General features: G+C 42.1%; 3 protein-coding genes and 1 long non-coding RNA gene across 6 annotated transcripts; 1 reads left to right on the top strand and 3 right to left on the bottom strand.

The window, feature by feature from the left end:
- Positions 1-12413: 12413 nt before the first annotated feature.
- On the top strand, positions 12414-15651 carry LOC121772224 (putative U-box domain-containing protein 50). 3 transcript variants are annotated; one of them, XM_042169236.1, is made up of 8 exons: positions 12416-12747; positions 12811-12923; positions 13003-13123; positions 13202-13481; positions 13625-13765; positions 13836-14354; positions 14441-15133; positions 15213-15651. In XM_042169236.1, exons 1-8 carry the CDS (start codon positions 12671-12673, stop codon positions 15402-15404), a joined length of 2136 nt encoding a protein of 711 aa, XP_042025170.1. In that variant the 5' UTR covers positions 12416-12670; the 3' UTR covers positions 15405-15651. The 3 variants fall into 3 exon arrangements, with proteins under 3 accessions (XP_042025169.1, XP_042025170.1, XP_042025168.1); XM_042169234.1 differs by having other exon boundaries at positions 12993-13123; XM_042169235.1 differs by having other exon boundaries at positions 12414-12923.
- Positions 13287-14541, bottom strand: LOC121772227. Its single transcript, XR_006044289.1, has 4 exons — positions 14402-14541; positions 14122-14333; positions 13520-13940; positions 13287-13415 (listed from the first exon to the last, which is right to left on the bottom strand). It is a non-coding gene; the product is annotated as an uncharacterized LOC121772227 (long non-coding RNA).
- Positions 15652-15951: 300 nt separating the features above from the next.
- LOC121772225 (protein SKIP34-like) lies at positions 15952-16671 on the bottom strand. The gene has a single exon (XM_042169237.1). The coding sequence runs from the start codon at positions 16608-16610 to the stop codon at positions 16284-16286; it is 327 nt and encodes a 108-aa protein (XP_042025171.1). The 5' UTR covers positions 16611-16671; the 3' UTR covers positions 15952-16283.
- A 2256-nt stretch (positions 16672-18927) lies between these two features.
- LOC121770362 (kinase-interacting protein 1-like) lies at positions 18928-22065 on the bottom strand. The gene is made up of 2 exons (XM_042167102.1): positions 21972-22065; positions 18928-21698 (listed from the first exon to the last, which is right to left on the bottom strand). The coding sequence occupies exons 1-2, from the start codon at positions 22063-22065 to the stop codon at positions 18928-18930; spliced, it is 2865 nt and encodes a 954-aa protein (XP_042023036.1).
- Positions 22066-22581: the final 516 nt, after the last annotated feature.

Here is a 22581-nt window from a genome sequence, read left to right as displayed (position 1 = left end):
TCTCTGCCATGTCAGCATCCATGCCAGAGCTCTTCATTCACCCTTCAATATTTTTAAATATTTTATTTTATTTTATTTTATTTTATTTTATTTTCTTTTCCTCTGTCTCTGTTGTTATTTAAATTTTATTTTCTTTTATTTTATTTCTTTTCCTCCGTCTCTGTTATTATCCTATGCTCCCTCCATCCATTATTACAAATCTATATTTAGGCATAACATGAGTTTTAGAAATATGATAGAAAATGGATAAGAAAGGACCGTGGAATGTAGGTTTTTATTTTTATGCTGTATTAATTTTATAATGAAATATGAGTTAAATAAAATTAATGGATTATTATTAAAAATAACAAAAAGTAAATGAGACTTTTAGAGCATTCGCAACGGTGCCCTTGCGGAAGAGCTGTGCTTTTACCGACGGCAAGAGCACGTCCGTGCTTGCCGCTGCACTCTTTGCCGAAGAGCACGGTGGTGCCGGCGGCAAGAGCACGAGCAGCCGACGTGGCATGCTCAGGTTCGCTGTTGGTTTATCATTTTTTATTTTTTAAAATAATTTGAAAAAATCTGAAAAATTCAGATTTAATAATAAAAAAATTCCACTTTCCAATAAAATATATCTGTTTTTCTACACTTTTAATTTATTTTTTCATTATTTTTACCCAAAATTCACACTTTTATCTATAAATACCCTCATTTCAACACAAAAAATCCCACTACACCAAACAACTCTCTTAATCTCAATTTTAGGATTTTAATTATATAATTTTTATTTTTTAGAATTTTAATTATTTAATTTTTATTTTTTAGTAATTTGTAATAGTATTTCGAGTATTTTTAATGCATTTTAATATTGTGGAAATGTTTTTAGCAATTGAAGTATTTAAATTTAATCATAGAATGGTGTGACCCTTAAATAGTGTAAGAGCATACTCTTACGGAAGAGTATGGATGTGAGTGTTGTGCTCTTGCGGAAGAGCATGAAATTAAAAATGCATAAAGGTGGGTCTGAGCTCACATCCGTACTCTTGGCAAGAGCATGGATGTGGATGCTCTTATTGATGGACGAATGAAAATGACAGAATGAAATGTTTATTGTTGGACGGATGAAGTACTTTGATATAGTACTATGGTTTATGTTTTACATACATAACTACAAAATTCAATACTACATCCGTATTTTAAAAATAGAAACATTTGAAATGACACGAGTTTTAATGCACAATTGGTAAAATAAGATAGAAGAGAAAAAAAATCCGTAAAGTAAAAGAGAGGAAGAGAAAAATTGATAAAGTAAGAGGGAGGAAGAGAAAATGTAATATAATTAATATTAGTGGATTGTTGGGTTCAGTTTATTGTAATGGTATAATTGGTAACTAAATTGATGTACAGGGTAGGTTGCAAATTTAGTTCTCGGGTTTCAGGTATACCCGATCCTGACCCAATACCCGGCGGGTTTTGGATACCCGAAATTATGGGTTCGGGTAGTTTTTTTTTCCTCAAACACCATCACGGCGGGGGGTTTAGGCAGACCCCCAACCTGTATATATCAAAACATCCAAGAAACATACATCAACCAAGTTCAAAAGTGACTCGGTCCGCACGAGAGATACAAATCACAAGAGCTAACAAAGCTACTATGATATCCCCACAGACCGGGTACTACCCATCTAACAATCGAGAGATCTAAAGAGAAAAAGAAACATAAAACATGATAATCACGAGGATGATGACCAGGGGTTGGCCAAATCCAAGGGGAAAATAAAAAACCATAAGTCAAAACCACGAACCAAGTGTAGAAGTCATCCATCTCGATATCTGAATCTGAAGTTCGGATAACCCAACTGGTCCATAGAAGGTGTTGACTCCGCATCATAGAAGGTGATGGCAGGGGTCTAGACCCCCCTACCTGCCAGAAAATCGGCTGCCCGGTTGCCCTCTCTATAGATGTGAGAGAACCTAACCTGCAGCTGTGAGAGCAAAGTGCGAATGCGAGCCATGTGATGTCTCACATCGCTGCTCCCCCGCGTCCTGAAGTGAACATCGCGACCACTGCTGCTGCATCCATCTCTACCCAAACTTGCGATGAGAACTCCATAGCCATTGTCAACCCGTGAAGAAGAGCAAAAAGCTCCGCCTCAAAGGCCGACACAGCTACGAGAGGCATGCAAAAGGCACCCAAGAGAGAACAGTCTGAACCACGAACCACTCCCCCACCGCAGCTTGTCCCGTCGAGGTGATAAAGGCTCCATCAGTGTTCAGCTTCACCCAAGGGTCGTCCGGTGGATGCCAAAGCACACTCAAGGACCTCAGAACTCGCCAGCGAGGAGGAACTGAAGGCATGAAGTCGACAGCCGGAGTGCAACCGCGCCAATGAGGGGGTAGAAGCACACCCGCCGCCACCAAGATTCGCAAATGCCGAATAACCTGCCAAATAACATGGGAAGAATGAAAAGAAATGCCGCGGTGCTTGCAGCTATTCCTCTCCGTCCAAATAAACCAGTATACTAAACAAGGAATAATGAAGCTGATGTGCAAGGCAGTGGTCCTGTGAGAGGACCTCCACAAAAAACCTAATCTATGTGCAATATCGGTGCACGTGTGAATGTGTGTGCTAATGTAAGGGAACCAACCATCGAAGTAATCCCAAACCGATCTCGCCAGAGGACTCGACACAAACAAATGCTGAAAAGACTCGACTAAAAAAGAAGAGACATAACACAGACACTTAGAAGCGAGAGAGATACCACGGGTCTGAACATAACACTTAACAGGGACCCTCTGGAGGAGGAGGCGCCGATGAAGACAGAGATAGTCGGGGTCAGCCCAGCATTCCAAACCATGCGAAGTCCGAAATGTCTAGGGGACTGTGTCTGGATGAGCTCCCAAGCTGAGGCCGTCGAGAACTCGCCATCGCATGTCAGGCTCCATCGCATCACATCCCGCCTGCCCACCTCAATCGGAACAGCCCTGATAGAATCCAACAAATACAAAGACACACCATACAAAGCCAAATAATCATGCAGTTTTTCAAAATGCCAAGTATGATCATGCCAGAACCTAGAGACCTCAGCTGCAGGAAGATCAGTCTCGGGCGGATAATAGGTCCTAAGGGGGCGATCCCCGACCACACGCATCCCAGAAACTAATCCGCCCTTCGCCTAGGGACCATTGATAAGTCGTATTCTAAGCCTTGGTTACTGGTCAGTATGATATGCATAATTGATTATATCTGCAAAACAGTTGCTCAAAAGTGTGCAGGTTGAGTGTTCTAGCCAGTAGGCAAAGCTTCAGATACTTCAGGTGAAAAGGGCGTCAGAACGATTACATACTGACCAGTATGCATGCATGCAAAAATGGCTCGAGATGGAGAAGAAGGATAGCTGGGACTGATCAACCACAATTAAGGGCAAAGAAGTCATCTCGCCACGAGGTTTTACCCTAAAATCAAGGGTAAGCCTCCCTATAAAAGGAAGCCACTTGGAGAGAGAAAAAGAGGAGGAGGGCACTCATTCATCATCATCACTCTTAGGTAGAATTCTCTCGGTAGTTCAGTCCTTCAGCCCAGTCCATAGTCTTATTCCTCGCCGCAACCAATGATCACCTGAGTTCCAGAAGTTCCTGGAGTTCCAGACGTTCTCATCTTAGTCAGCAAGATCATAGTTAGAAGTTCCATCGCCCGGAGTGGCAGAAACAATCTTTATTTCGCTTTCGTAGTTTAAATTGCTTGTTCTTTTCTTTACACTGGATGCTTTGTTGCTTTTGAATTCCGCCGCTTAGAAGTACTTCGTTTGAAGATCCGAACATGTTTGATGATATGAAGCTATTTTCTGTTCAGTTTACATCGCCGATTTCTTTTCCCTGCCTAGTTAGTGTAGATCTAGCGTTTTCGGTTATCACTAGTGTTGAATTGCAATTTTCAGTCTAGTAGTTAAATTCTCTGAGTTAGCGAGTTTGTTTTCTGTTTGATTGCGTTGAAGATAGTTTCATGCGAGGTTCAGTTGATTGTTTCATATCATCGTTCATGTTGACCAGTAGGCAGAGTTTCGATTTCGATGTTTGATTTTTGAGTTGGAATCTTTGATTGTGGATCTGAGTTCATGAGTTATTAATCTGTGTTTTAATGGTGCTGAATCTGGTTTGTTTTCTGATTTTAGTTTGTGTTCGTTGAAGAAGATGATGTCCATATCAAATGTTGGGGACCACTTGCTTTTTAAATGCTTTTTGCTTTTCGTCCTTCACTTTTAATTATACCCTGCAGACCTGTCAGCCTAGTCACCACAACTACCACTACCTTCTGATATTCCGTTTAGCCCAAAATAGAAACTCAGTACTTTTCAAATATTTCCGTTTCACCATGTCTACGTACACCGTTGCATATCAGAATCTTTTCACACCCCTAGCCAGTAGGATACCACTTTCAATTTCTTGTCTAGGTAGAGACTCAACCCAAGCGTGGTAGCTAACCAAACCCTCCAGAATATCACCACAATCACTCCAACCGTCACCATCTTTGTGGAATTCGACCCCTACCTTTACTATACTACCCAGTAGAAGAGGGTTGATGAATTATTGATACCAGGTTTAGGCTTAGCAGGGGATTGTTTCATCATGATCAGTAGGATACATCCTTGTTTGAACGACACATACGCAAACCTGCTCTTTCAACCATCTAATGAGACCATGCACATGCCCCCTAATACGAGTGAGGCGACGCCAAATAGAACTATCATGCGGAGAGTAAGGAGAAATAAAAGCACGACCAGCATGGAAACAGTATTTGCACATAGTAAGGAGAAATCTTCACCAGAGCTTGATGCTGAAAGCTTTGACGAGCTCACGAAAACGACGAATGCCAAGGCCTCCCTCATCCAACGACAAGCAAATCTTCTTCTTCCAGCTAACCCAGTGAATCTTCCTATGCTCCCCAACCGTGCCCCAAAAAAACCTGACCAAGATCTGCTCCAAATCCTTCATCCAATACTAATACGGCTTCAGGACCTGGAAGATGTGAAGGGGGATAGTGACAAGGGTGCTCTTGATCAGAGCAAGGCGACCTTCAAGATAAAGATGTCTATGCGACCAGCTGTGAATCCGGTCCACCATCTTCTGTCGGATATCTAACAGGTACTCGACCCTCAGCCCCCCCTTATAGATAGGCACTCCTAGGTAGGTAAAAGGGAGAAATCCCTGCTGGAAACCACTCGCATGTGCCACCTCTGTCGCCCAAGAGTCGAACTTTTCAAAGAGATAGAAGTGACTCTTTCCCTTGTTCACCATCTGACCCGAAACAGCGGAATAGTGTTCCAGACACTGGACCAGCCTCTCCACGGACTGTCTGTGCGCCCTGACGAAAATGACAATGTCATCGGCATAAGACAGATGGGATACGACCGGAGCGCGTCTAGCACATCTATAGGCCATGTCAGGATGTGTGGCCACGAGCCTGTCCAAGCTCCTCGAAATGTAGTCCGCTGCCAGCACGAACAACGAGGGCGATAACGGATCTCCCTGGCAAAGTCCCCTCGTGGAATGGAAGAAACCTGTCGTAGCTCCGTTCACAAGCACGGAAAACCAACAAGAAGATATGCATCGGCTGACCATACTCACCCACCCTGGCGGGAATCCCATCCTCTCAAGAACCACGAGGAGGAAAGGCCACTGCACTCGATCATAGGCCTTTTCCATATCTAGCTTGAGGGCCAGATTAGGCGAGTTTTCCTTCTGAATGAGCGACCTGCTGATATCGTGAATCAGTTCCTGGGCCAGGAGCACATTATCACTAAGCAAGCGACCCTTGACAAAACCGCTCTGGTTCGGTGCCAGTACCACGGGTAGCAATGGCGCCAAATGCGATGTCAAGATCTTGGTGATGATCTTGTTGGTCACATTGCAAAGGCTAATCGGCCTGTACTCCGCTCAAGTCTTCGGGCTTGCTTTCTTCGGCAAGAGTATGATGGTCGTGGCTGTGAAGCTGCGGGCCATAGAAGCTTCTAAGAAGAAGTCCTCCACTGCTGCCACCACATCTGCTCCAACGATGTCCCAGCAGTGCTGGAAGAAAAGGGACGAGAAACCATCCGGACCCGAGGCGCTGTCTCCACTGATTCCAAAGACCGCCGCTCTCACCTCATCTGAGCCGGGGACAGCACAGAGGCCCTCGCGGTCCACAGACTCTGGGAGACTGCGCAATAGATCAAGGTCCGGCTGCTCCAAGTGCTCAGCGTCGGTCGTGAGCAGCTGCTGGAAGAAGCTAACTGCCGACTGTCTGATATCCTCCTCAGACGTGAGAGTCTGTCCTCCTGCCTGAATGGCGTGAATCCGGGACTCCACCCGCTTCTGTCGCACCCACCCGTGGAAGAATTTGGAATTCCTTTCGCCTTCTGCCGCCCACCGGATTTTTCTGGTTTAGGGTACCCGCAACCCGTATTAGGGTACCCGACTAGTACCTGATTAAACCCGATTGATTATGTATTTGTAATATATACTTTTATTTAGTATAGGGCTTATGACCCGTAGGGTAAATTTAGGATAAACTTATTTAATCACATTTAAAATTAGGGTCGTAAAATCATAATCCGGAGTAAGCTAAAGCATTAAAATTGAAGTTTAAAATTTTAATACTCATAATAGTCAATAAATAATAGTATTGTGTTATTTTTAATAATTGATATATATAGAATATATTTGAAATATAATAATTTCGGGTTTATGGGTACCCGATTACTTGGGTTCGGGTATCCGCATCGGGTATTAGGGTACCCGCTTTCATATACAGGTCGGGTATTGAGTATGATATTTTTGAGATTTTGGGTTCGGGTACTCGAATTTTTTGGTTTTGATACCTCCGGATTATTATAAGAGTTTAAAGATTTCCCAAAATAGAAAGTTTGAAAGTTTTTATTTTTAAGAGATAGACTAAATTGGAAAGAGTTGCTATTTTTAAAATACTAAGTTAACTCTAGTATTGCCAACATTTTTCATACTAAATGGAGTACTTTTATACACACCAAATATAACGAAATATGGGAAGTTACTCTTTTGTTTTTTTAATCCAATCTTTCAACAATACTTCTCTATTTGTTTAAATCAAAATTAGTCAATTATCATCCTCATCCAACAAACCATGAAATTTGATTAAAACGCGTTTATCTAATCATGATTTTATTTTATGTTGCAGTATTATATTAAATCTCATATTATGCGCATTGCATATATTGAATATATCTGTTCTTTGACACAAATAAAACACAAATGACAAAACTATTTACTCCATATTTTGTAATTTCACGAAAAGAGCATTTATTAAGTAAAAAAACATTGGGCTTGAACTGGGCTACCACCTGAATTCAAGTTAAAAGCCTAATCAAATTATGGGATGTGCTTTTACATATTCGCAACAAAAAGATATACTCATGCCGTTCCCAAATATATTCTCTTTTTACAATCTTAGCCCTTCATTAAAAAACTAATTTACTTTTTATTTTAAAAATTGATTTCATCACATTACACTATTAATAAAATAATTATTTTAATTACTTTTTTCTTTATTACTTAAATTATCAATTTTTTATTAAAATTCGTGTCATTCTTATGGAAACAACATTTCTCAGCTTACATTAATTATATGGATAATTATATAATTTAGTTCTTGTTTTATTATATTATGGATCATCATTAACTATTATTTATCATATTGAAATATAATTAAAGTATTTATGTGTATAAAATATAGTGTATATAAATATATACTAGTATATGGCGAGTAGTGATCTAGAGAAACCAATACTTAAATGCATAACTAGAAAACACGAATTTAGTTCACTATAAGAACGATGTAGTTCACTATAAGAGTGATTTAGTTCACTACAGGAAGGAGTGAACCAAAACGCCTTTACAGTGAACTAAATCCTTCACTATAATGGTGTTTTGGTTCACTCCTTCCTGTAGTGAACTAAATCACCTATATACTGAACTAAATCACCTATGTAGTGAACTAGATCATTTTGATCTAATGGCTGAGATTTGTTCTGCCGTTATACACTTAATATTAGTTATACTTTGATCATCTCCCAATATATGGCTGTGTATTAAATTGATGGGTAAAATTGTATTTTTTTTCAAAAACTAATTAGGTAGTTTAGATTTGTAACTTAGGAAATGAGGTAGTTACATTGCTATTGAAACACATGCTTTTGAGTCGGCTTCGTCCGAGCAGGATACAAAGCACGAGTCATGCAGATTTGTAACATAGTAGCTACCAAACACATAACTAAATCCGGATAGATTTCATTATCTAGTTGTAATATAACTACCAAACAGTGCTTTAGTTTATACTACTCTCTTCAATAAATGTTTTATTTATTTTTTAATATGTCTATCAATATTTTTTTTTTCTTTTATTGTAAATTTTTAAATATGACCTATATTACATTAATTCATTAAATTTATATTTCATAATAAATTAATACATGACACATATTTTATTAACTTTTCAAGTAATACTCTGTATTTTTTTAATCTGTGCTAAAAAGCGTTAACCTATATTTCTAAGAAGGGAGTATCTATTAGGAGTATTTTTTTTTTAAATGATTGTCTCATAGTACTACTATATTTATTCATGCCCGTGCATGCGAAAGCAAAAATCCGTGGCAAGAGAATGGAAAATCTATATTTTTCATATTTTGTGTACCGTTTACTAATTACTTAAAGTTAAGAGTAGGTGTTGAAAACTACTCCTTCCATCTCCAAAGAATATGCACTCTGGAGTCAACACGAGTTTCAATGTAAAATTGATAAAGTAAGAGAGAGGTAGAGAGAAAAAGTAAATAAAGTAGTGTTAGTGGAGAATGAGTCTTATCTTATTAGAGGGAAAAGACTTTCCAAAATTAGATAGTGCATATTCTTGTGGGACGGATTAAAAAGAAAATAGTGCATATTCTTGTGTGACGGATTAAAAAGGAAACGGTGCATATTTTTTTGGGAATGGAGGGAGTAATAACTAATTTCTAAAAAGAATTTGGTGAGCGATCACAACAGAATTTTCTATCATATCTTAATCAACTGGTGTGATATTTTGAATCCCATGCGAAAGCGACATCAAGAATATGCTAACTACTACCTTTACTTAATATTTTCGAAAATAATATTTTAAAAATGTTAATTGCTCATAGAAATACGAATTGCAATCTAATTATAGTTTTTTCCACGCTTTTCAAAATTTGAATGACAAATAAGTTTCAAAAACTATCAATTGTTCCATTTAATAAAATTTATCATATTTATTAAAACTCATGCCGAGTTAAAACAAGACTATAATGGTAGATGGAGGGAGTAGTATTTGGATTTAGCCATTCTTTTGGTGATAATAGTTGGTGATTATATCCAACTCTGTAAATACTGGTATATTAGAGTGTCCACTATGGGACCGCCACGCCTATAGCCCCGGCTGGGGCGGTCTCGGGGTGGTCTATAGTGACGGCGATGTCCGCCCCCGGGGCGGACGAGGAACAGTGGGGCGGTAGGCGGCGGACGAGCATCAGGCGAAAGGAGGGCGAGGACATAGTGCCCGGCGGTAGGCACGCCGGAGGTCATCGGTGCAAATTTTTTTTTTTACCTCTATAAATACCACTCTCCACCACCTATTTTTTCACCATTTTCATACAATCCCTCCATTCACTATCTACACTTTCACTCTCTAAAAATGCACGGTGGCGACGACGAATCACCCGGCTCGCAGGAATCGAGCTATGGCTGCAATTCTTCACAGCCATCGGGATATGGCGGCTATCCTTCTCAGCCGTCGAGATATGGCGGGGCTCCGTCCCAGCCGTGGATTTGGAGTCAATCTCCCCTGCCGTGGGCATCGAGTCCAAACCTTCCTCCATCTCAGTCGTGGAGGTCTTCTCCAACGCCCCCACCTTTTCAGTGGAATCTGAGTCGCTCCGCATTTGGAGATTACAGACCCAACCTCGACGCCCTTAACCAGCCGCGTCCGGAGTCCCCTTTCCAATCCAGCCAATCTCCTTTCACCGAAGCAGATCAAGACGCACTGGATACTATGATGGGTCTGCTCACTTCCGGCGTCCCGGATACGCCGGCAGCAAGGGTGGAAACGCCCGTTCCGACCCGAGGCTCTGGCAGTGGCGGCTGTGGTGGCGGTAGGGGCGGCAGCCGTGGCTCGAGCAGCGTCGGTGGCCGCTCGGGCAGCGGCGGTGGCAAGGGTAGTGGCGTCGGCGGTAGCGGTTAGGGCTGGGGAAAAATATCGAAAAAATGATATATCGCTCGTATCGTATTGAAAAATATCGAAAAATTATCGAATTTTCGATACGATACGATACCGTATCGTAAGTTTTTGATACGATAATGATATGAATTTCCTTATATCGCGATATATCGTTTTATATCGAATATACGATATATATCGTATATATCGAAACATATTGAAATTCAATACATATTAAAATTTAAAATTATAAATATATATAAATCCATTTAATTGTACTTGGTTGTGTTGTATTTTGATTATGGAGATAAGAACACTATTAATTTTATTATGTTGAAGTTTTATTAATTTTTGTGTGAATTTTAAGTTTTGAAATTGTAATTTTCGATATACAGGTATTCGATACGATATCGATATTGATATTATCCATATCGAAAGTTCGATATATCAAAACTTTCAATACGATAACGATATGAAATTTTTTCATATCGATATTTTTGATAGATATACGATACAACGTTTTCGATACGATATCTCGTATCGACCCACCCCTAGTAGCGGTGGCTCTGGCTCCAAACGGGGCAAGCTCTACACCAAAGCGGAGTCAATTGCCGTGGCGAGGGTGTCGGATGCCATCACATCAGACCCATAGTGGGAACCGATCAGATCGAGGGGAGATTTTGGAGGGGCATCATGATGGCATACGACGAGTTCAAACCCGACGGCGCCGATAAGCGCGACCCAGAATAGATCCGCAAAAAGTGGGGTAGGATTCTGTCTGCTGCCTACCAAGCGGTTCGCGTGCATATACCAGAACAACCTTCTCCACGCTGAGAGTGGTCGAAGCGAGACAGACGTGATGGCCTTGTCGATGGGCCAATACAACACGGATGGCTGGTCGAAGTTCACAATGTGGGAGGAGTATCTAGTCCTCGCAGATTGTCCAAAATTCAAGGCCATCTGCGTGCAAGAGGTCAATACAGCTCCTGGGCCGAAGCATACAAGGCACAACCTTGTCGGGGACTACAGCAGCGGAAGCGGCTCGCACTCGTTCGAGCAGCCCGACGAGCAAGTCGAAGAGCCAACCGCTACACACACTAGGCGAGGACGGCCCCCGGGACAACAGGCCTCTATCCGCAGCGCCAGAGGGGCTAGAAGTGCCTCCCACCTAACGTCGGCCGCGTCTGGATCTCGCATCCCCCAGCCCGCCCCAATCCCACAGCACATGGTGCAAGGTCCCCACGAGGTCCTGGGGAATAACATAGATGTGAAGTTGATGCAACAACTGCAGGACGTATGCAGCAAATACTTAGCCACCGATGACCCGTACGTTAGGAACATCTACAAGAAGCTCATCACTCGGTATGAGCGTCAGCTAGGGTTGGCTGATGATGCTCCTGGGGAAACCGCGTCCGGCAGCAGCGAGGGAGGAGGAGGAGGGGGAGGAGAAGAAGAAGACGAGGAAGTTGACTCCGACACCGAGTAGACGGTGGCGGAGTTTTTAGTTGTATTTTATTTTAAATATTCGTTGTATAATTTTACCCTTTTGAAATACAACGAATATTCGGCTCCAATTACCTCGTTTTCTAATTATTTATATTGCGATGATTTTAATTTTACTTGATTGAAACTAAAAACATTTTAAAATGAAAATTGATTATAAATTTTAGGTGCTATTGGAAGTGTCCACCATAGTGGCGGAAACAAAATTTTGGGGCTATGGACAAAAAAACTGGAGCGGGGCTATTGGGGTGTCCGCCTTATAGTGGACACCCTTAGGGTCCTCACACCTTGTTAGTGTAAAACATAGCACAAATCACGATCCTTGAATTGGATGATTATGATGATAATAGCCGAACTATATTATTAGACTAAAATCCTGCATTATTAGCCGACCTACATTATTAAACTAAAAATCTACACTATTAGACTAAAAACATTATTAGACGAGCTACATTATTAGATGACATGTGACATTAATCTAACCGTTATATTACAAGATCAAATATACTGACAAGTATTTTATGTTTTACATATATTTAGAGTTAGGATATGAATACATCCCTCCAAGTACATATTAAAAGCTTATCATAAAGGCAAGGAATAGTATTGTGTAAATTCGTACATTCCTTTGAACAAATGTATAACTTTGGTTTGTTATAATATTTCCAAGTCAGAGAATATACCAAGAAAATCCCCGTGATCAAGTCATATCTCCAATTTCTAAACACGAATTGATGCCGTATGTGGGTATTTGATTAACTTACGACACTAACAAAAGTTAAAATCAAACAAGTACTAATAAAAAAGTCCACCCTTTCCTTATCTTTTTACACAAATGATTTTCATTAGGCCAATGTTAGATTAGATTGAGGTGGAGATGGAGAAAGTGTGTGTTGCGATCGGAACGGATGCGTTGGACGGCTTCTCGACGCTGCAGTGGGCGCTGTGCCGATGGGCCAATCATCGGATCCGAATACTCATCCTTCATGCACCAAACGCCTCTTACAAAAACTACGTCTGCACGCCATGTATGATATACTTTACTCATTCTTCATCTCTTCCTTAACCATAATCCCCGTTCCCCTTCGCAGTTGGGAAGCTCCGGAGCACCTCAGTCAGCGAGGACAAGTTGAAGCTTCTCGACAAAACCGAGGAAGCCAAGACGGATGCAATCCTTGCTCAATACATAGCCTTCTGCGGCAAGGTTCCATTTAATTTCCTCTTTTTTTTTTCTTCTACAAATATATTTTGAAGTGATTATTTGAAGTGGTAGGTTGAGGCAGAAGTGATGAAAATGGAGATACATGATGAGAAGCCTTTGCACAAGCAAATAGTGGAAGCCATTTCAAGCCTTGGGATATCCAAACTAGTCCTCTCATTGGCCTTCATCAAGGCTTCCTCACCGTAAAACACTCTCGCTCGCTCTCTCTTCTTCGTCTTTTTTTTTGTGTGTTTATAGGTGGCGCGTCGCGTTGTATGTAGGAAGTCGAGGGGGGCAATAAGTGGGACGTTCTATGTCCTTCACAATAAGCCTAGATCGTGCGAGGTGTTTGTGATATGCCAAGGCCAGAGAGTCGTTTTGAGAGATGAGGAAGATGACAAGGGTGTTACGAGGAGGTTTACAGACACGTCTGCCCCGGCCCGGTGGGAAAACTGCAGGGATGAAATGCAGCAGTATGCACATGAATTGGTGTTTCTGCATCAAGTTGAAGGAGAGATGGATGTAGGTTGTTTAACACAACTAAGCATACCACAAAATATGGTAATAATTTTAGATCTATCCTCTTTTTGACTTTGTACCTTCAATCTCTTTTTCCTTTTTTGACCCTTGTGTGTGGTTAGGTATTCATAATTCTGGTATCTCATTATCACATTTATAAAAATCATATTTTAAAAATTATGTAGGACGCTGCAGCGAGAATCGAGCTTCTCGAACGCACAATGCGGGATGCACAAGGCACGATCCAGCTGAACAGAAAGATAGCAAATAATGCGAAAGTGAGGCGCGAGAAAGCGAAAAGGGCGATTATCGTATGCAATGCACAGGTAAAATTGCGCTTCCAAATCGTACTTGTAACTCCATCATTCAGAACCAAAACTACTATGTTTTCCACAGGCTGAGGAGCTTCAGACCTGCATCCAGGCAGAAATCGTAAACAAGGTTGAGTTCAACAAAACACTCGGCAGCACGAGGGAGGAAATACTGGAACTTGAGAGCGAACTGCACGAGAAAAGAAGCAAGCTCAGCTCGAATGTTGAGCTTCAGAAGGAACTCTCCCTGAAGCATCATCAGTCATCATCTGCTAGAGCAGGTGCTGACCTTCAGCTAGAGAATGCAGTCGAAATAAGAGCTCAAATGGTTACAGAAATCGAGGAGCTCAGAAAGCAGAAGAATGTCTTACAGCGCAGGATTGAGTTCTGCATAGAAAAGGATGCAATAGCAAAAGTATCAAGATCGAATGGCCCTGGATTCGGGTTCAGAGAGTTTTCTGCTGAAGAAATAATAGCTGCCACTGAAGACTTCTCTGTATGTCGTGGGAAGAATGTGTATAGGGGACGAATCAATCAATTAGCGGTCGCTGTTAAATTGCATGATCCAGCAGACGAGCGGTCCCTGGAAGATTTCACAAACAAGGTGACATATAAAAGAGCAGAGTTGCAGAATTATATAAAAGAAATTACTTCATGGGAATGACGCTAACGATTAACTTCGAATCGCAGGTGAAACTTCATAGTCAAGTACAGCACCCAAATATAGTAGCTATGATCGGCTTCTGCTCTCAGCGGAGCTGCATTGTTTATGAGTACATGCACAATGGTACCTTACATGATGCATTGTTTTCAACTGGAAGAAGCTGGAAACGAAAGCACCACCAGACTCTAGCCTGGCATGCTCGGGTACGTATTGCAGCCGAAATCTGCTCGGCTATAGGTTTCCTTCACAAGGTCAAGCCTAATCCAATTGCCCATGGTAACTTGAAACCCTCCAAGATTCTCCTGGATAGGTTTGATGTTGCAAAAATATACGGCCTAAAGTATCCTTGGTCGTACAACAAAGCTGATATCACATTAGACATCCGGGCTTTTGGGAATTTGGTGTTGCAACTTCTGACAGGTAATTACCGGAGTGTCATAGGGGAACCGGCTGCAGCCTTTGAAAATTTGGATCGTACAGCTGGAGAATGGCCGATGGATTTGGCTATTGAACTTTCCAGCATCGCAACGAGGTGTTTGTCTATGAACTGCATAGCTGAAGAATTCATCACAACAATGTTGGTAACAGATATGAATGATGTAAAGAGAAGAGCTGACCAGCTAGTCGGCAACGGTGAGTCATTTGTGCCTTGTGAAAAGGCTGCTGGAGCAGAGGACTCGTGCGATGTCTCTGAAGCCTTCTTTTGTCCGATCTATCGGGTAAAATATGCCATTAACTAATCGGACACTTTGATAGAATCCATACTCTTTCATTATTCTCACTGCTTCTCATTTGCAGGAAGTGATGCAGAATCCACATCTTGCTGCAGATGGATTTTCCTATGAATTGGAAGCCATTGAGGAGTGGCTGAAAACAGGACATGATACATTACCGATGACTAACTTAAAGCTGAAGCACAAGCTCCTAGTTCCAAATCACACTCTGCGGTCTCTCATTGAGGACTGGAGAAACAAAAGATATATGCCTTGATGGGAGCTAGGCAAAAACCCCTACATGTATATTAGACAAACAACGAAGGAACACGCAAAACGGAGAGAACAGAGTTAGGCATGATATATCTTTTTCTTCTTTTCTGGATCCCACAACAAGCATTATATTTGAAGCATGACATTCATCACTTGAACTTATATAGTAGAAGTTAGAAGCTAGATCTCTTATAATTTTAAATAGGAACCACAAACACTTCAACAGAATGAAGTAATCCATTTTTGTGTAATCTGTCACTGTGATTGAATGTCCTTGGATCATCAGAGGAGATCAGTGTGCATTATTTCCAGAATAGCAACATCAATGCAATGCATTTTCCACTAAAAACACATCAAACCATCATTTTTTCAACATCTCGTCCAGGCAAGTCGAATTCAATTACTCAAAATATCTTTCACAAATGCTCGAAACATTTCCACTACACACGTATAAGAGGAGGCCTCAGCAGAATTGGCATAGCTATATACGAAGCTGGGAAAATATAAACTGCTAATACTAACACTGAGAAATCTCAAAGAGGCCACAAAAATGTAACAATGAGCTTCTTCTTGAAGAGTAAACTAATCCATACTTCAAATTCTGTCAGTAATACAAGCAAGTTTGATTCTTTCTCCACAAATGCAAACGAAAAGAAACAAGAATTATGTCAAAGCCACATGAAATCCCCAAATCAACGAATGCCCTATTGTAAACAAACAAAAAAAACTAATTCCAATTTCAATCTTCTAAGCTTAGCAAACACCATCAATGAAACAGATATTCACATCAAATTAAACACCATATCCGAAATATACATAGCCAAACTAGTTCCACTATGATAAAAATCCCTAATTTCTTTGCATAATAATAAGCAAAAAACAGCTATTTCGAAGGTACCAAAAGCGAAGAAGAAGAAGAAGAAGAAGAAGAAGAAGAAGAGTATAAGCGCGCGAGGCGATCCTGCTGCTCAGCGTACTGGCGGCGGAGGTAGGATTCGAGGATCTCCATAACGCGGACGAACTTTTTCATCTCATCGAGGCAGCAGCTGAGCTCCGCTTCCCGCGCCCTAGCTCGCTCCAGCCGTGCCTCCGTCTCCGCCAGACGATCCCTCAGATTCTCCACCGCCATCACCCTGTCTTCGTTCTCCTGCGGCGGCGGCGCCTCGAAGAGGTCATCTCTCGTCGGCGGTCGTTCGTTGCCGTAGCACATGGTTCAGTTGCAGTCTTCGTCGAGTTGTACCTTGATTTCGTCTGAGAGTTGTACCTCAATTGCAAGGGCACGACTCAATCTATAATCGTATCATTAGCAATACCTAAATTGACATTATTGCCCTTATTTGACATGAATACTCTTCTTAGCTTAAATAAATCCAATCAATGAGCAATGGTAATTAACGTTTTACCAATCCAAATTAAATCTTATTTCTAATCAAACAAGTTTAATAGGGAGTACTAATACCATCCTTAGTATGAAGGACTTCCCCACATACTAGCACTAGGACTTCCCAAAAACACCTTCCACGTCATTAGGAATTTCCACCCCACTGCCACATCACTAGGATATCCCACTACATAATAGTGGACAACACTAGGACCTCTCAGCGGACAAGTACAATAATAAAAATTCACAAATTCGCAAATAAGCAATTACGGAATTAAAATTTCGACACGAATACGGGCAGAGAAAGTGCAATAATAATTTTATTAAATAAATAAAAATTAAAATAATACAATGCAAAAAAAAAAGTTTTATTATGATTCATGAATTATAGTTTTTTTATAGCCAATAAAAACTCCCCCATTCTCAAAAAAATAAACAAACTTATAAATAATGCGAGCTTTAATGTGCAATTTATAAATTAACAAAAACATGGGAAAAGGTAGTATAATAAGTGTTAGTGGATTGTAGAATTAACATCATAAATTATATGTAGGATTATTATTTGTTGAAAACTTTCAATATTTAGACTATTCACATTTCCAATTTCCCAATTCTAATAAATCCAAGAAATGAATTCGTCAAGAAATGGAGTACTGTGGCCCACATATTAAATCTTGGCACCTTTGTTGGGTTAGCTAGTTTTGAGTTGAATTATTGGCCAAACAATATCTACTTTTTGGGTTCTTGAATTAATTTTCAAAGTGGAAGGACGGAGTTAGCCCCTTCCAAAATTCTCCAAAATTCACTACGGGTAAGAGGAAGAAGAGATGGAAAGTTAAGGGTGACTTTGGAATTTCAGCATCAATTCTTGGTAGAATTTTCAATGCAGATAGCAAGTCTTAGCCTTTATTAAAGAAATAATTCACCTCTAATTCATGTGAACAGGTCTATGGGTGGACACGGCGGACGCCGAGGGAAGTGGCACGGCTGCGCCTCCTCATAGTGGAGGACGAGGGCAGACAGGGCGGGTGGGGGTGGGCGCATCCGCGCCGGGTAGGTGGTGGGGACGGGGCAATGGGGTGGAGGACGTGGCTTTAACTGCGACGACCTATAGCAGGGCCCGACAACTGCAACCTCGGACAATTTTTTAATTTTTTTTCATTTTTTCTCCTAAATAGTCGAAAAAATCTTATTTCGCAAAACGTCAAGAGGCTGCTAGCTGTTGAGCGAGCTTTTGGTGTGCTCCAAGCGCGATGGGTCATCATACGGTGCATGACACGAGTTTGGCACGAAAATGATGTCGCCGATATCATGTATGCATGTATCATATTGCATAACATGATAATAGATGATAAAGTATTTGTTGCAGAGCGCTAGACATCGGACGAGGGTACTAGTTCAAGTCACGGTGTTGCCACCGCGCCGATACAGATGGGTGTACCACGTAGTAATGAATACTTGATCCAACGGTTCACCGATATGCGGAGGGAAATAGCACATACGACACTGCAGACTGATTTGGTTGAAGAGATCTGGGCACGTAGGGGATGGGGCACATCCGGCGTTTGATGCAGTGTTGTCTTTGTGATGTCGATAATTTTCGTTGTATAATTTTCATCTTTTTATAATACAACGAAAATTTGGTTTTAAATTTGGTTTTATGTGAAATTTCTAATTATTATCGTCCGATAATTTTTAATCGAATTTAACAAAAATATACCAACAATTGATAAAATATTGTGATTTGTGGTTGTGGATAAGTTTTGGTGGCGGTGCCACCAGCCATGTCCACTCCATAGTGGATACTCTTTGAAATGATCAGATTTCACCCTATTTTTGCCATTTCTTTAAAGGTGAACACACTCTTAGTCTAATTTTATGGACGACCCAAAAAAACACTAGTCTATTTTTTAAAGACGAACGGAATATATATTTGAAGGTCAATAAACTCGAATCCAAACTTTTGTTTCAGATATTACCACATTACTCGCAAACACTTGAATTAGTTACCATTGAACTATGTAAACACACAGAGAAGAGAAATAAAAAGTAGGCAGCACTTTTGTTTTGTCAAGTAAAACACACAAATTGAATTTCTTGTTCAAGAGAGCAAAGTAGAGTAGAGAAGGAAAACAAAAAAGGAGAGTCAAGAAGAAGAAGAAGAAGAGTTATTACTCGACGAAAACCGAATCCCAGCTCTAAGAACCTGGTATTTCCTACTCGGATGCATGCACGAGAAGATCGAAGTCCTAGCTTTCTTCGACTGAGACTTATTCCCAAAAATGAATGAACTAAGTGGCAACTTACTCTTCCTCTCCGACCGCTCCTTCGATATCTCAAACTCCTGATCCAGCAGCCCCAGCGTCTTGTCTATCTGCAGCTGCAGCATGCTCACGTGGTCGAGCCCGGCCTCGAGCTCCTCCCTCACCTTCTCGTTCTCCTGCTTCATGTTCAGCACTTCCCCTTGCAGCTTCGCCGCCTGGTGGCTGCTGAACCGGATCTCGTCCCACTCCACGCCCTCCCTCAGCGCCTTCGTGATCTCCTCCTGAATCCTGCACAGCGACGAGAATCGGCTCCTCAGCTCCTCCTTCAGTGGCACGCTCTGCTCCAGCCACACCGTCAGCTCTCTCTGTATATCCCTTAAATGCTTGAAAATTGGCACCACTTCTGATTTCAGCTCCTGCATCTGGTCTGTCCTGCGCAGTTTGGCCATCTCCTCGTCCAGGTCCCTTACTTCTGTCTTGAACTTCTGTATCTGTTGGAACGCGGTGCTGAACCTGAACCAGAAGTCTAAGTTCTCGTCCAGGATGGCGTCGATGTCTGTCCTAAGCTTCTTCTCCACCAGCGACTGCGAGTGGCCCTTTGCCATGTGCACCATCGCTGTCTCGCGCTTCTCGTTCTCGTTGTCTAATTTGTCCTGTTCGGGGATGTCTTCGTTGAGCCTTTTGCGGAGGTTCGTGATTTCCTGGTCTCGTCTCGAGATGGCCTTCCTGAGCTCCCTCAGTTGTATGGTGGTGTCGAAGTGGCTGTCCCTTTCCTTCATTTCCACCTCGTTCAGTCTCTTCTTCACCTCTTTGTAGTTTCTCAATATTGTGGTGTATTCCTTTAGGAGGATCTTCTCTCGATCCTCCATTCCGCTGAGGAGGATCTGTTGCCAGCTGTAGTCGTCCTCTTCTTTATCTTTAGTCTCCGCCCTAGCTTTGTTTCTTGGAGAGTTTTCGTATTCCTCCTCGAGTATCTTCTGCATCGTTTTTCGCCCTGAGAACGATGATGTCTTTCTTACCGCATTCTCCTTGTTTTCCTTCTCTTGCGCGACGGATGTCAAACTTCTTCGCATCTTCTTCGTATTTTCTTCTTCTTCCTCTTCTTCTCCCTCTTCTTTGCTCGCTACTTCTCTTACATCTTTAAATTCTTTTGCTTCTTCTTTTAGACTACCTTGTTTTGTCTCTGAGGCGTGACCGCCATCATCCTCTGCACTGCTAAATTCTCTTGAGGAGGCGCGGGCAGCATCTGCACCGGCCTCCTCGTCTCCCTTCAGAGTGTCGGGAATCTCATCCTCGGCCGGTTTCTTATCCTCTACACTGCCTGACAGATTATCATCGACATTTGTCACAACATCGGAAGGAGAAGGCTCGGGATCATCGTCAGGGTTGAAACTGGTGAGCTTCTCCGCAAGAGTATTGATGCTGGTTTTCGCCTTGGCGAAATTGGTTTGAAGAGTAGTGTTGCGGCTCTCTACATTCTTATTTAAGTCTTGCACCTTGTTCAGCTTCTCCTCCATATGGATGACCTTGGAGCTCAGCCCCTGCGTGTCCCCGCCGAGGCTCTCGTTCTCCTCCTCCAGGCTCCGGATCTGCGTGTTGAGGTCGTCGTTCTCGGCCCTCAGCGTGTTCACAAGAACCGTCTGAGACGACACAGCCGTCTCTAACGTGATCACCTTATTCACCAAAACATCAATCTTTTCCGCTAGCTGAGTGGCAGAGAGACTAGCCAACGAGGCCGTGTCCAAGGTCTCCTCCAGCTTCTCGGGCAGCTCCTCGAGCTCTTTTGTCTCCTGCAGCAAGGCAGCCACGTCTTTACTGAACTCACGTGATGTATCCCGTGCACCATCTATTTGCTCAAGGCTGTACTTATCGCGAAGTGACTGTAACCGCTCACAGGCGGCCTCAATCCTTTCGTACTCATCCATCGCTTCGAAAGCTATCTTCTCCTGCTTCTCCTGCAGGATGGCCAAGGTCTCTTGACACGACTTGAGAGCGGCCTCAGCCATTAGCGTCCGAGCCTCATCATCCTCGATCACGATATCCATACTGAACTCATCTTGTAGCTTCAAAATCCTTTGCTGCATCTCCATCACTTGGCTCTCAATCCCCCAATACTTACCAATCCCACTCTCATAAGAGCTCTTCACAAACTCCTTCAAAGTCTGCAAAGATAGGATTTCCTTCTGCAGCTTGTTGATCTCCTCTAGAGCCTCCTCCTTGGTGAGGCCGGACTCGACAGCCGGCTTCTGGCGCGTGTGAGCCGCCTTCATCTTCCTAGCCTGGACCTGCTTGGAGGCCCTGGAGATGATCGTCTTGAGGTCTCTGACGGGAGCCTTGGGGACTTGGGGGATCTTGGACATGTTCATCTCCGGGACGACGAAGTTGTCCGGCATGTTGGGGAGGACGTCGTCGTCGTCCGCCATGCCAAACTGGACCTGCTCCGGGAAGACAGTCGCGATGGTGTGGTTGGCATTTTGGAAATCTTTCGACAAGAGGTCGTAGCGGTCGGCCAGGGCGCGGAAGACTTTGTAGGACTCCTCAACGGCGCAGATGAGCTCGGGCCGCCTGCGGTAGTACATCTCCGCCCTCTTCGCGAACGAGTCACCGTCGCCTTCGATCAGCTGGAGCATGCCGTGCACCTTCTCTTCCATGTCTGCACATGCGCAACAACATATACGCAAAACTCAATCTTATTGCATAACACAGAACAAAGGCCCTTCTTAGTTTGTTTTTAGGTCTAAAATGATGCAACAATAACATCAGTAGGATTTTATAAAATGACCTAAAACAAACTAACAATGACGGACTCGACAGTTCAGCACTAGAAATTAGTTCGACAACGATTATAACCCCACAACGACAAATCCTATTTATCTTGATCATGATCAACAAAATGCAATAGTAATAAAATTGTAAGGGGTGTGACCTTGAAGGCTCTGTTCGAGCCATTTGGATTGCTTGGTGCGAATGTGGCTGGCCCACCACCAGGAATAAGCATGGTTCGCAGCTCTCTGCAACATCTCTGATCTCTCCTTTCTTTCAAGATTCACATGGGACAGATCAACAACAATCAAACTCAAAAATATGTCTCTGTTTTGGGTTAAACATCACAATTTTGGGTGAAGGTTAGGAGGAATTTTCGCTCCACAATCTATTTTAAGTATAACAATTTTGCACATTAATATAACAATTTTGCCAACGTGACACCCATTGCCCTTTCAAACAAGCTGGCACCTCTTTTTGCCTTTCCACACTTTCTCCACAACGCATTACATTTACACCCCATGTATACTACACTTTCTTCTACGAATTGTTTTTTAATTTTTAGTTTCCTTTTTATTTTGTTTACAAACTCAGTGTGGTAATGTTAAATCGATTATTATTTTGTAATAAGATTATAGATGAAACATGATTTGTGACATAATCAAGTTAGGAATGGTGAATGCAGAAACGAATTTGGCAAACTAATGATACTTGGCATATGTATCAAGTATGCGTATCGACGTTTCGATTCCATTTGATTTAGCTCACTTATG

This window comes from Salvia splendens, chromosome 16, assembly GCF_004379255.2.
Source record: "Salvia splendens isolate huo1 chromosome 16, SspV2, whole genome shotgun sequence".
NCBI classification, from domain to species: Eukaryota; Viridiplantae; Streptophyta; class Magnoliopsida; order Lamiales; family Lamiaceae; genus Salvia; species Salvia splendens.
The sequence above is the reverse complement of the archived record's forward strand: the minus strand, read 5'-3'. Positions and strand labels throughout refer to the sequence as shown.